General features: G+C 37.1%; 1 protein-coding gene across 3 annotated transcripts in view; it reads left to right on the top strand.

The window, feature by feature from the left end:
* LOC140143620 (protein unc-13 homolog D-like) overlaps positions 1-13,282 on the top strand; it is an 88,729-nt gene that overhangs the window by 40,820 nt on the left and 34,627 nt on the right. For all 3 annotated transcript variants that reach the window (XM_072165438.1, XM_072165436.1, XM_072165437.1), the window contains exons 6-8: positions 7,367-7,433; positions 8,142-8,364; positions 10,982-11,026. In XM_072165438.1, coding sequence (XP_072021539.1) covers positions 7,367-7,433; positions 8,142-8,364; positions 10,982-11,026 — 335 coding nt within the window. The remainder of the gene's footprint in view (positions 1-7,366; positions 7,434-8,141; positions 8,365-10,981; positions 11,027-13,282) is intronic.

Raw genomic sequence — 13,282 nt, 5'->3', positions numbered from 1 at the left:
GGTAATACTCATCGGCAATTACGACACAGTCATGCTACAAACTGGCCCAATGATGAAAAATTTTCATCATGCGCTATAAATGATGACATGGTTGTCGTATGCCGATGACATTGAGCGGACACGCGATACTAATATGTGTACATCCATATCAAAACGATGCACTTGTCGGCTGCTACATGTGTCTCATTTTACATAATAGCTATGAATAAATACCAGACTCATCTCAAGTGGAGGTCACCTCAAATCATACCGAAGTCACTTGATTTAGGAATACTGAGAACATATTCCTAAACCATGTGACCTGGGGATGATTTGAAGTGACCTCTACTTGAGATGAGTCTGGTATTAATTCCTAGCTATTATGTGAAATGAGACACATGTAGCACCCGACAAGTGCATCGTTTTGATATGGATGTACACATATCATAATACAATTATGACACGATCATAATCGACGGGGAAAAAAAACCACTTGTGTGAACCAGATCTTAATAGTGGGGTGCAACCACTGTTTGGCTGTGTTGCCTTTGGAACCACCTTAAGGCCACCATATTAAATCTTCTGCATTGGAAACCATCTGGCTAAATCTTCTGCATTTACTGCCATCTGGCTAAAAAAATCAAAACAAAATCAATTATATGCCTAGTGTCCTGTCCTTTTGCAAAAAAAAAGGTTGTATAGCCTTGGAAAGGCATTTTTTAAGGGTCTCAAAAAGCTAACATCCAGTAGCTTTCGTGGGCACTGATCCCACGCAAGGCGCCACATTAAGCTTTTTTGTACATTTTGCAGAAATGTTCTGCATTTACATTTTCCAATGTTGGCAGCTCTGATATCAAAATTTTGAGAAATTGTATTGAAATGTTTTCTGGTTTAACATACATTGTACAGGGTGAGTCAAAAAAAGTGCAATAGAGAAAAGAATCCATTTTTACTTAAGAACCGAGTTAAACTTTTTAGATTTCAAAACATTTTATATATAGTATATCCATCATTGACCTTGTGTGTAAAAATTAAGGAATTAGCATTTACCGTTTTGTTTTTATAACACATTTTATAGCGCTACCCAATTTTAATGTTTGTCCAAGAGATATCTAAAATTTGAATGTCAGCCCACTATGTGTAAGGTAGATTTGGAACAACTGCCATTTTCTTAACCTCATTGTCATTAAAATAAAATGGAGCACCCAAAGTGTTATTGCCCTTTGTCTTGTTTAAAGAGAAGAAACATTATTTGTTGTTATTTTCGTTTTACCTTTACTTTAAAGATGTTTATTCTCTATCAAAAACATACAAATTTGCAGGCGAGTTTTTCAAATGTCAAAATGAAATGCGCAAGTAAATTGAAATGGAGTGAATTACAAAATATCCAGCAAGTTGGACATATTGGGAGTAAACAACCGGAGTTGGGGCCGAGTGAAGTATGAAGGACTTAAAGTAATGTTAGAAAGTTCGTTTGAACAGAAAAAAAGAATTTAAAATAACGCAAAAATCAACCTTATTTAAGTTAAAGTCAGTTTCAGATATGGTGCCTTGACTGCGCACTGTGTGCTCTCATTCAAAATACATGGTACCTCGCGGACAAATAACGAAATTGGGTATCGCAACAACAGGACCCATCAAAATTAAACGGTAGTTGCGATTCACTTCATATTTTCACAGAAGGTGGCCATTGAGTGTAGCATTTATAGAATCTTTCAATATTGGGAAAGTTCGATTTGGTTCTTACATAAATATCGATTCTTTGCTCTATTGCAGTTTTTTTGACTCACCCTGTATCACTGATCATGCCTTAGAAGGTGTATTTTGGTAACATAAATTTTATACATACATACATACAATGGCATTTATATAGCACAATTTCAAAGAAATGATCATTGCACTTTACAGAAAACTTGCCCTACAACTAAAGACTACAAGAAAACAAAAATATGCAAAAGAAACAACAAAAAATCAGCAATGGTTAAAAAGATGGGTTTTCAGGCTACGTTTGAAAGTAGTAACTGTGGGAGATGACCTATGAAGGAAGATTGTTCCAAATTCTGGGTCCAAAGACACTGAACGATCCATCGCCTATCAGTCTGTTTGTCTTAGGAATGATAAGGCGCGTAAGATCTTGATTTGAACGAAGGCCTTCCCTAGTTGGAACACGGATGGTCAGACAATTTGGGTATAAAGGTGCACATATGTATGTCATAGAAAATGTTCACAAAATTTTCAGCTTCAACTGGCTGTTCCATATTCAGATAGGAGCCGCTTAGACTTCTGTAAGTGAAAATAAGACCCCTGAACTGTAATGAAACCATTAATAGTTGTCAATATCTAAGCGACCCTTTACATATTTTCTGCATTAATCTTCTATGGAGCATGCTGATGCACAGTATTGCATGATGGGACAGGCTTCTTGGCTGTTGTGAGTTTTGCATATGCTGTGATAGTTTCTAAAAAATAGATGGGATTAACATAAGTATACTTTGATATGTATGTAATACTCTTTTATCAACTTTTGTTAGAGGATCCGTTAATGTAATTATGTAATTTGTTTTACCTGGTTGTCACTTGCCAGATCTTCTTCATCAATGCTGTTGTCTTCGTGCAGCTCTCTGTCTTTATCCCGGATGAGGTAATTGATTTCCTCTGGAACGACATGCTCTCCGAAGAAAGAGGAAGGGTTGGCTGTTCTGTTTGGTTGTAGCAGACCCAAATCCTGAAATATCGTCAGTAGTGTCACCAGATTATAGCCCATTGTACGCCTAAACTAGCTCCATTCAATATATGGATGCCACAGTAGTGGCCTGTTTGTCCTTCTGCGTTCTTTTTCAGTCACAAGGATGAGGACGCCAATGGCCCAGATGTGGTCGATGTTGATGTTACCATGTCGGTTTTCAATATGCTCCAGAATAGTTGCCATATTGCTTGTCAGGTCATCATACACACACTAAGATGTAACATGCACGGCCACCTTGATGCTGTGAAATGATACTCAGTAGCTAGCCGATTGCTGAGCTGAGACGCTGTGATCTGCCTTTCGGCAGAACAATAAACCACCTCTTTCTCTTCGTCGCTGTAAGGGGTGGAATGTGTGGCCAGGTTTGGACTCCCATGCTGACCAAGATGGTCTCAGTTTGCTGGTCCACAGGAGGTATATCAGGGCAATTCTTGATGAATCAGTGCATCCTGTAACCTCTTTGTTTGTATCTCGCTCATTGTATACAAAACAATGTGGCGCCGGATTGTGTAGCCCTGTCCATGTCCTGATCAAATGCAAGATAAATCTTAGCCAGAAGAGCAAGTCTGGGTACGTCGGGTCTTCTGGCTCAGGCGGTGGCTGGCAGCATAGCAGATTAAGCTCGCTGAAGAACCATTGTACCACATGGTCTGGAATATATAGATGATGTGCTAGGGCAGCGTAATCTGTTTTTGTAATGTCAGCAACATCTTCGTGGTTAATGTGACTGAGATCTATTGTCCATGGCAGGACCTGGTTCATATTTGTCGGGATGTCGGCTCTTTCTTGAATTGTATTTCCCCCCAAAGCTATCTTCAAAAGAGAATAGAGGCAACGAAAAGTACCGCCATCAAGTGCGTATGCTATGTAAGCTTCCGTCGCCGCTCTTTTCAGAATTAAGGCACTCTTCTTTGTCCATCAGTACTTCCATCATATTGTTTATTGTTTCTTTGCGTAGTTGATTGCAAGGTGTGTCGTACAAGTAGCCTTGGTCAACCCACTTCTTCAGTAGGGTTTGTAGATCCAAATCAAAGTCAGATGAATCTGAGATTACAAACTCTAGTCGTAACTCAGGGGAGTGTTGTTGCATGTATCGAATTGCCCCCTTTACACACTCACGCCACAGTAGTTCTTGTTCGAACAGTTGTTTGTAGACGGAGTCTACTCTGTTTCCAAGGAGGAGAGTGGCTGCATGGATTCCTCGCATTGTGCCTACGCGCAATTTTGGCGGACGGCAATGCATTAGATTTGGGTAGTATGCTCTTAGCTCTCTAATGTGCTCGTTTTTCAAGTCTGAAGCAAGTTCGGCTAACTTTGATCCCAAACACAACTTGAATGTATTCAGATCTACCAAGCCCAATGGGTGAAACCATTGACCCTGTTTAGAATCTCCCTCAGCAAAGCTCGAGTCAATCACCAGAATATGGTCTTTCTTGCATGCCTTGAGTTGTACACCAACGTGCACTTGCATTTCGTCTAGTTCGACATCGCTTATATACTTAGATATTCCTGCTATGTAAGGTTGATAGCGTGCCTTCTGCCCGTACTCCATCAAGAGGGCTTTCACAAATTTATTATCACTGGCTTCGTAATCGTTGATCACCTGTGCATTAACCCATTCACCAAATTCTGCAGATTTGAAACAAACAGTAAATACAAAACTTCGTCACGTACTTCTATGATAGGTTTAAAGGCCCTATTTATTTTCTTATTATCCGTGTACATGGTGTATAAAAGGGCCGTTCGATCAGTTGTAGTTTTTTTCAGGTGTCTTGATACAAACAACATCGTTGCAAATTGAGTTTTCTTGCACATTTCTTCCACTCAGAATGACACTACGGCCTTTACAAATGTTTTAGGGGCAATGTTCAAATGAAATTGAAGTGTGTATTTAATGATTTTTATACAAGATCATGCAAATCAATAAATTATTTAGAGAGTCGTATCAACATTTATTGTATAACGAGAAACCTAATGTTATTGGAAGAAGTTATGCAAGTTGAAATCAATCCATTCCTGCTCTTCAATTGAAAACATTGCTCACAGAATTAGTGAGAATTTTCTGCGTAAATCTTTCACTATTGTTTTCATAATGTAAGGAAATAATTTATTGGGAAGGAAAATTCACTTACTCATTAAGAATGGTCCATTGACGGTAATATGTGATTGTGCCTGTTTGAATGATGCTGATATCATTATGATCATCGAGAGTGCTGATGAAGAGATTGTTGAGGGGTTGGTCACTTGCATTTGAAGCAGCGATGAAACGTCGCATATAAACACATAGTTTGTGCTTTCCAATGTTCGTGAGTATATGCCTTTACACCTGTTAACTGGCCACACGCATATGGTACTCCAGTATCGTAATCACCGATTCCTCCTGGCCAATTTCCTTCGATAGAATTCTCCATGTAGAAGGAGCAATTCTGCATATCTTTGAAGAGGTCCATATCGGCTACAATTACAATGCCGTCGACATCACGTTCACTTGTAGTAAACATGCCCTCCATGATGGCTGTGAAATGCAAAAGTTACTGACTTTACATTTATTATCGAATTGGAATATTCATCAGATTGGTGTTTTTTTTTCCCTAGGGTTAGAGTTATAAATAAGGTTTATAGGTAGGTTTAGGTTAGGGTGTCATATTAAATGAATTGGATTATATTGGTCGGGGTACAGGTTAAATTAAGCTAAAAAGGTAAATAAAATTTGAAACAAGACGGCATAATGCAATGACAAGCCTACAAGTCAAATTTAGATTATAATATTGTGAATATTGGGAAATAATATACTTATGATAAACTCATATTCACTACCCATGTTACGATCGCTATGAACTGCAATCTACTGTAAAAAACAGAAGACATTTGGTTCAAAATAGTGTAATGCAATGTATGGTAAGGGTTAGCCACCTATTAACTATAAGAAAATAAGTGCACATTTTGTTCCCAAATTTGCCACCTGATAACGTAGTGTGATATACAAAACATTGGTATAAAAATACCAAAACATGGTATTCTCCACCATATGTGATAATGAAACTCGGGGATGGGACTCGCTAAACATTGCAACTTGGCAGGGAGGAGGTAATGGCAACTGGTATCTCGGTAGACAAGTCAATCATACTCTCACACTTCTGATCGCAGACTGAGTACGAAAGGTAGACTTCCCTCAGTGGCTGGATAACTGGATGGGTATGGACTCTATAAAGCTTCACTATACATTTGATGGGATACCATGTTAGGCTTTCTAATCACGCTCGTTTGGACCTTAGTTCATATCACACGGACAGAGACAACAATGACACAAAATGTACATAATTTTACTTGTATTTTTACCAGTCTCCACAATGAGGTTCTGATGTATCACTCGAAACATCTGTGCGACCATTGAAAATCGCCAACCATGAACAACAAATGCCCATTCTAAGTCAAAATTTGTCACCTGATAACGTAGTGTGATATGATATAAGTTGGTATAAAACTATGAAAAACATGGGATTCACCACCATTTGTGATAATGAAGCTTCGGGATGGGACCGAAAGGTGTTTTTTTGGGGGCGTCAAAAGGGGGGGGAAAGATTTTTGGCTCGGCCGGTGGGGGGGGGGAGCGTTTTTGGCAGTTCAGCCCCTAATTACGAGGGTGGGATCACTTTTACGAGGGTGGGATCAAGCTTTTTATTTTGACAGCGAATCTGGTGGAAAATTTTGTTTATCAGTTATATTTAATTCCCAATTCCATGTTAATTGTTTATTAGGGGCTGGCATTTTCTTCGGAAGGGGGTCCCAAATATGTCGGTGACTGGAGACAATTTTTACGACACCCCCCGCCCATCTTGGGTCAAAAAATTTATGACCCCCCCCAGTCAGACTCAAGTCAAATTATTCATTGCCGGAACTAAGGACCGGAGCACGCCAAAAGTTGATTTTGATCTAAATTGATCTGATGATAGTACAGTTATGGAACTATATAGTATACAAATATATACTGCCATGAGAGGTTCTGGTTAAAAATATGGGCCCCGAGGTGAGATCAATAGTATTAATTGATCTCAACGAGGGACCATAGTTTTAACCAGAACTTTGAATAAAGGCAGTATATATTTGTTTTATATACTTCATTAATATATTCTTTGTTCATTGATTGGTTAAAAGAAATTATTTAATACTGTTTATGGATTAGAGGTACTATTTACGGCTCATCCAGGACATTGAAAATACTGTTTATGGATTAGAGGTACTATTTACGGCTCATCCGGGACATTGAAAATACTGTTTATGGATTAGAGGTACTATTTACGGCTCATCCGGGACATTGAAAATACTGTTTATGGATTAGAGGTACTATTTACGGCTCATCCGGGACATTGAAAATACTGTTTATGGATTAGAGGTACTATTTACGGCTCATCCGGGACATTGAAAATACTGTTTATGGATTAGAGGTACTATTTACGGCTCATCCGGGACATTGAAAATACTGTTTATGGATTAGAGGTACTATTTACGGATATGAGTACTGATGATAGAACTATTTTCGGTCATGTGATCAATTTTTAACCAATCAATGAACAAGAATATATTAATGAAGTATATAATTTTGTTTATTTATTTATTTGTTTGCTTGTTTTCTTCCTTCAGAAACCTCCCCCTGTACTAAAAGTAACAATTGTAGCAGCAAGAGGTTTGGAAGCTATGGATTCTAATGGTAAGGACAATTTATTATTAAAGTGCCATTATGAGCACCTAAAAGATAAGACAAGGAAAGAAAAAGCATTCACCATACATAATTCTACAATACCATTCAGTCACCTCAGGGGAGGAGGCATTTGACAGCAAAACTAGGGTCTCTCAGTTGGAGATTTTGATGCAAAAAATAGGTTCATTGGGTGAGAAGCACTCAAAAATGAGGTTAATTCAGTAAGACCTGTCCAATTTTGGGGCTATAAATAACAGTGCGGAAATACAAAAATTATCAAAAAAGGAGTCTGAATTGAGTAAACTGTTGAAAAAGTGGTGTTTTTTTTTGAGTTGGGGATTTCCAAAATTCTGGTCATTTTAGAGAAAAAAAAGGACATGGGCAGAGCTTATCTAATATCCATTCATCATTATTTAAAAAGGGAGACACTGGGTGACAGCAAAACGAAAAAAGGGGTCATTGAGTGAGAGGAAGTTGAAAAATAGGCTATTCCAGTTGAAGTTCATACCCCCTAGGGAAGACGTGACCTTAATCTCCCACACAAGCGGTGTAAATTTCAGTGGAGTCACCTATTTAGGCAACCCCATTTGAAATTCATAACCCACTTTGGGCATCAAGGTCATGTCTTCCATAGAGGGGGGGTGGATTTCAACTGAAATACATGTAGCCAAATGGGGCATTACATTCTTGAATCTTGCTGTTGTACTCCCTCTGCAGGATTCAGTGATCCCTTCTGTGTAGCAGGCATCATACCAAGCAATAGGAAGATTAATGGTCACTACCCGCAGGTCGGCAAGGATAAGACTGGCAAAGACAGAACTCTCACCAAGGACGTTCTTAAACATGTTGTTTTAAAAGATCACCTTCCACCCGATAAGCTTAGAACTACGGCTGTTGTGAGCCATACGTTAGACCCAGAATGGGACGAGACATATAGATTGTAAGTAAATTGATATTTTAAATTTATTGTGGATTTTTCTTATTTTAATATCTTATTAGTAATCTTATTATAATTTTTAATTTTGAGTGGAGGGTATGTGTGTGTGTATTTATTTTGCTTTTTTCTTGTTTTAATTTTCTTGGTTTTATTTCTATTATTATTTTATTAATCAAAGTAACCAAACCGATACATTGAACAGTCAGAGACTCGCTCTTCTCTTTTCTAAATTGACTACAATATTGAAGAATGTTTTACTTAAGGTGGTACTACACCCCCTGATAAATTTTGTGACTAATTTGCATTTTTCTCAAAAAATAACTACACTCTGATAACAAAATTTATGTATATTATAAGGGCAAGGAATCCAATTACTTCACTGAAATTTCAGTGATTCAAATCAAGTGGTTCATGAAAATAAATGCAGCACACAATATCCACCTTTACAGGGTACTACAAAACCAGTGTGAGCCGTTGTCTGGGTTTCCTCTTCCCATGTGATGAAAATCAAATTGGGTTAAAAATGTGTCTTGAAAAGAACCTTTGACCCACAAACTATTATATATTAATGATAAGTTTCTTACAAGCCGACGACGGATGTCGGCTTGTTCTGTCTCTTCTCAATTCTTACAAGTCGACTGACGGATGTCGGCTTGTTCTATCTCTTCTCAATTCTTTCTTTCTTCTGGCAACTCGTGACATTTTGCGTGACTTGCCACGTTTCGCCCTAGCTCTCTTATGCTTCGACAGATTTCAACCATACTTGAGCCAAATGACCACTGGACTAGGCCAAACCTTACATTTGACTTTGACCTGACTGTGACCTTTGACCTTGACCTTATGGTCAAAAATGTTGATTTCACAAAAAATGCTACTCCTTCCACAAATTACATGCAATGATCATGTGACTCATGCATATGAATCAACATGTGGCAGTGCTTAAAACCTATCAAAAAGAATTGAGGTCAAAGGTCATTAAGGGGTCATTTTCGGTCAAAGTCTGAAAAATTTGTAAAAATATTCAAAAAATCACTGTCTGTACAAATTACATAGCAGAGAGTCGCCATTAACACACATGCATTGCTATTAGCCAGGGTATTTAGGATGTCTACAGTTTTGGGGTCAAATGTCATTAAGGGGTTACTTCCGGTCAAAAACCAAAATTATCAAAATGTTCAAAAACATTTTATCTCAAAAGATAAACAGACCAGAATAATATAACCATCACACATGAATCAGTGTTCCCTGATGTATGCATGGTATTTTTATTGTGGGGGTCAAAGGTCATTAAGGGGTCACTTCCTGTTTTTAGCTAAATAATTTTAAGAATTTTTATCTCAACAACTAAACATAGTAGAATTTTTAAATTAAAATTGGAACAATGCATTTTGTCGGTGTACGTAATGTTTTTTTTTTCCATTGAAGTCAAAAGGTCATTAAAGGGGTCAAAAGGTCAATCAAAATTTTCAAAAATCAAAATCCATGTATAAGTTCGATTAAGCTGAAATTCACCAGGAATATTTCTTATGACATCCTAAGCACAATGCAAGAGCAGTTGACCCCATCCGTAACCCAGGGGTCAAGTTATAGGGGTCAAATTATGCTTGTATTCAGCGTCTGTTGACTCTAGTTTCTTCTTCTTCTTCTTTCTTCTGGCAACTCGTGACATTTTATGCGTGACTTGCCACGTTTCGCCCTAGCTCTCTTATGCTTCGACAGATTTCAACCATACTTGAGCCAAATGACCACTGGACTAGGCCAAACCTTACATTTGACTTTGACCTGACTGTGACCTTTGACCTTGACCTTATGGTCAAAAATGTTGATTTCACAAAAAATGCTACTCCTTCCACAAATTACATGCAATGATCATGTGACTCATGCATATGAATCAACATGTGGCAGTGCTTAAAACTTCCTAAAAAGAATTGAGGTCAAAGGTCATTAAGGGGTCATTTCCTGTCAAAATCTGAAAAATTTGTAAAAAATATTCAAAAAATCACTGTCTGTACAAATTACATAGCAGAGAGTCGCCATTAACACACATGCATTGCTATTAGCCAGGGTCTTTAGGATGCCTACAGTTTCGGGGTCAAAGGTCATTAAGGGGTTACTTCCGGTCAAAAACCAAAATTATCAAAATGTTCAAAACATTTTTATTTCAAAATGTAAACCGACCAGAATAATATACCCAACATACATGAATTAGTGTTCCCTGATGTATGCATGGTATTTTTATTTTGGGGGTCAAAGGTCATTAAGGGGTCACTTCCTGTTTTTAGCTGAATAACTTCAAGAATTTTTATCTCAAGAACTGAACATGTTAGAATTTTTTAATTAAAATTGGAACAATGCATTTTGTCGGTGTACATAAGTTTTTTTTTTTCATTGAGGTCAAAGGTCATTAAGAGGGTCAAAAGGTCAATCCAAAATTTAAAAAAATCAAAATCCATGTTTAAGTTCGATTAAGCTGAAATTCACCAGGAATATTTCTTATGACATCCTAAGCACAATGCAAGAGCAGTTGACCCCATCCGTAACCCAGGGGTCAAGTTATAGGGGTCAAATTGCGGCTTGTATTCAGCGTCTGTTGACTCTAGTTTTATTATGTTTCTTATAGTTCAGTAGATGACTTGGCTTCTGATTGGTTGAGGCTAGAAGTGTGGTAAGTTGCTATTCCAGTTGAAATATAAAATGCTAAAATTGTATTAAACTGTTAATTTTGTTCATTTTGAACAATTTGAACAATTCCTACAAAAAACAAAGGTGTTTAACTCACGTTCTAGTGGCTTTGTCAGACTGTCAATTCATCACATCTGACTGTTTCCTTTTATGGGTAACAGGAGGCACCGTAGCCTGTGATGAGATGGTCAAAGATTTTATTGAATGCATAGGTCCCCTCGTCCTTGTTTAGAGTGCCATGTCCTTTTCTGCGTATCCAAATGCTTCTTTGAGCCACCTGGTAGTCTTATCAGCTTCACAATTAATAACTTTAGAACCCTCCAATTGATGGAGTGATTTGTAGAGGCCACATGATCATGATCAGTGATGGCCAGGGACAAGTGATGTGCGCGGAACTTTTTTCCGCGCAATTGGCTATTTTTTTCCACGCATATCGCCTGTCCCTGGTGATGGCAGCTTTGTGAATGTCTGTGACAAAAGATTTGCGATTTGCACATTTAAATGGTCTGGATTCAAATTTCTCTACCTCTTTTTGGTGCTCTGTTACCCATAAAAGGAAACAGTCAGATGTGATGAGTTGCCAGTCTGATGAAACCACTAGTGTAGTGGTGTACGTGTAACGCCACTAAAACGTGAGTTAAACATTTTCGTTTTTTGTAGGAATTGTTCAAAATGAACCAAATTTACAGTTAATATCAACATTCCTAATGAACTTGTTCAAAAAATTGAAAGATAAAATTACATTATATTTATACAAAAAAAGCAAAATATAATAAATATCATTTATAACCTCATTAATATGCGCGATACATGCGATCCAATCATTTATATTTATTTGGCAAAACGCAAACGCTGAACGCGGTCACTAATAAACAACAGTGGACCTCCGCGCCGTCAGCGTAAATATTAGTAACCTCCGCCGTGTTGTGCGTCGAACAAATTGCGAGAGCTCTGGCCGCCGTATTTGGATTGCAAATTCAATGCATTTTGAAATCATTAATAGAGTATGACATGAGTACAAATTTATTCAAAACACATAGGCCTACATTTATTTTTTTTAATCAACCATGAATGATCCTAGCATTTAGCTCTAGGTCCAGGGACACTTCAAAGCGAAAAAATAACTTTAAAAAAAAAATTGAAATTCGAGTATAGTCTCATCCCCCCCCCCAATTTTTGAAAAATTGGGGGTGGGAGTTTACTCGAAGGTGGGACTGTACTCGCGTCAGTACGGTATATGATTTGTAGAATGAACTTTCGCAAAACATCAAAGTGTTATTTTTCAATAATACATTGATTTAAATAATGAAAATAATCTACCCTTATTCTTTTTGGTAAGACTAGTATAAATTTACAATGTCATAGAATTTATTTGTGGAGCATTTCTAGGGTAGCTGCACAATGCTGTCACATTACATATAAGCTATCTTTATTTCAATCAAAAGAATTTTCAATCTGTACATGACATTGAATCAGGAATGTAACCTTGAAAAGCATGGGTGTATCACAAAGGAAGTTGAATTGTTAAATACCAACTCTTGTTAGCGGATCAGTAGAAAACGAAAGTTGTATGATGATTTTGAAACTGTTATGTACAGGGTGTCCCTGAAAAAACTGCAAAAAGAATTATTAAAGAAAAAAGGGCGCAAAAATTGTAGAAAATGTTAAAAAATTGTGAAATGTGGTAATAATCATTTTAGTTAATTGCTTGAAATGTCTTGATTATCAACAAATACTGGTTTTACAAAATTGTTAAAGTAAACAAGTAAAACAAGACCTTACCAATATTATTAGTGTAAATGATTTCAATGAATTTCAATATTTGATAAACATCACTCTGTTTAGTTGTTATCTATCTAGTCTGTCAAAAGGTGACTCATTTCCTCAGCCCTAGTTTTGTGTTTATTTAGGATTTTCATACAGGTTAGATGTACAAGAGTACAGAGTGACAAATCATTTTATTGAATCTAATTATATCAGTATTGTTTAATCTAGGATATAGTGTTTATAATCAGAGGTGGTGTTATGGGAACTAAAATGGATGTGTCATTATCAAAACTAAAACTCAACTATACAATAATTTAACCTTTAATAAGCTGTAGCAAAATTCAGATTACAACCACATTAGGAAATATACAGGCATGAGAATTTGTGGGATTTTGTCTGAATTCAGGCAGTTTTGTTGTCCAAATTTACACATTTTTTTTTCATTTTTCGCCCTGTTTTGTGGCCTTTTAAG

This window comes from Amphiura filiformis, unplaced genomic scaffold, assembly GCF_039555335.1.
Source record: "Amphiura filiformis unplaced genomic scaffold, Afil_fr2py scaffold_24, whole genome shotgun sequence".
Classification (NCBI taxonomy): Eukaryota; Metazoa; Echinodermata; class Ophiuroidea; order Amphilepidida; family Amphiuridae; genus Amphiura; species Amphiura filiformis.
This window is presented reverse-complemented; position numbering and strand designations above follow the sequence as displayed.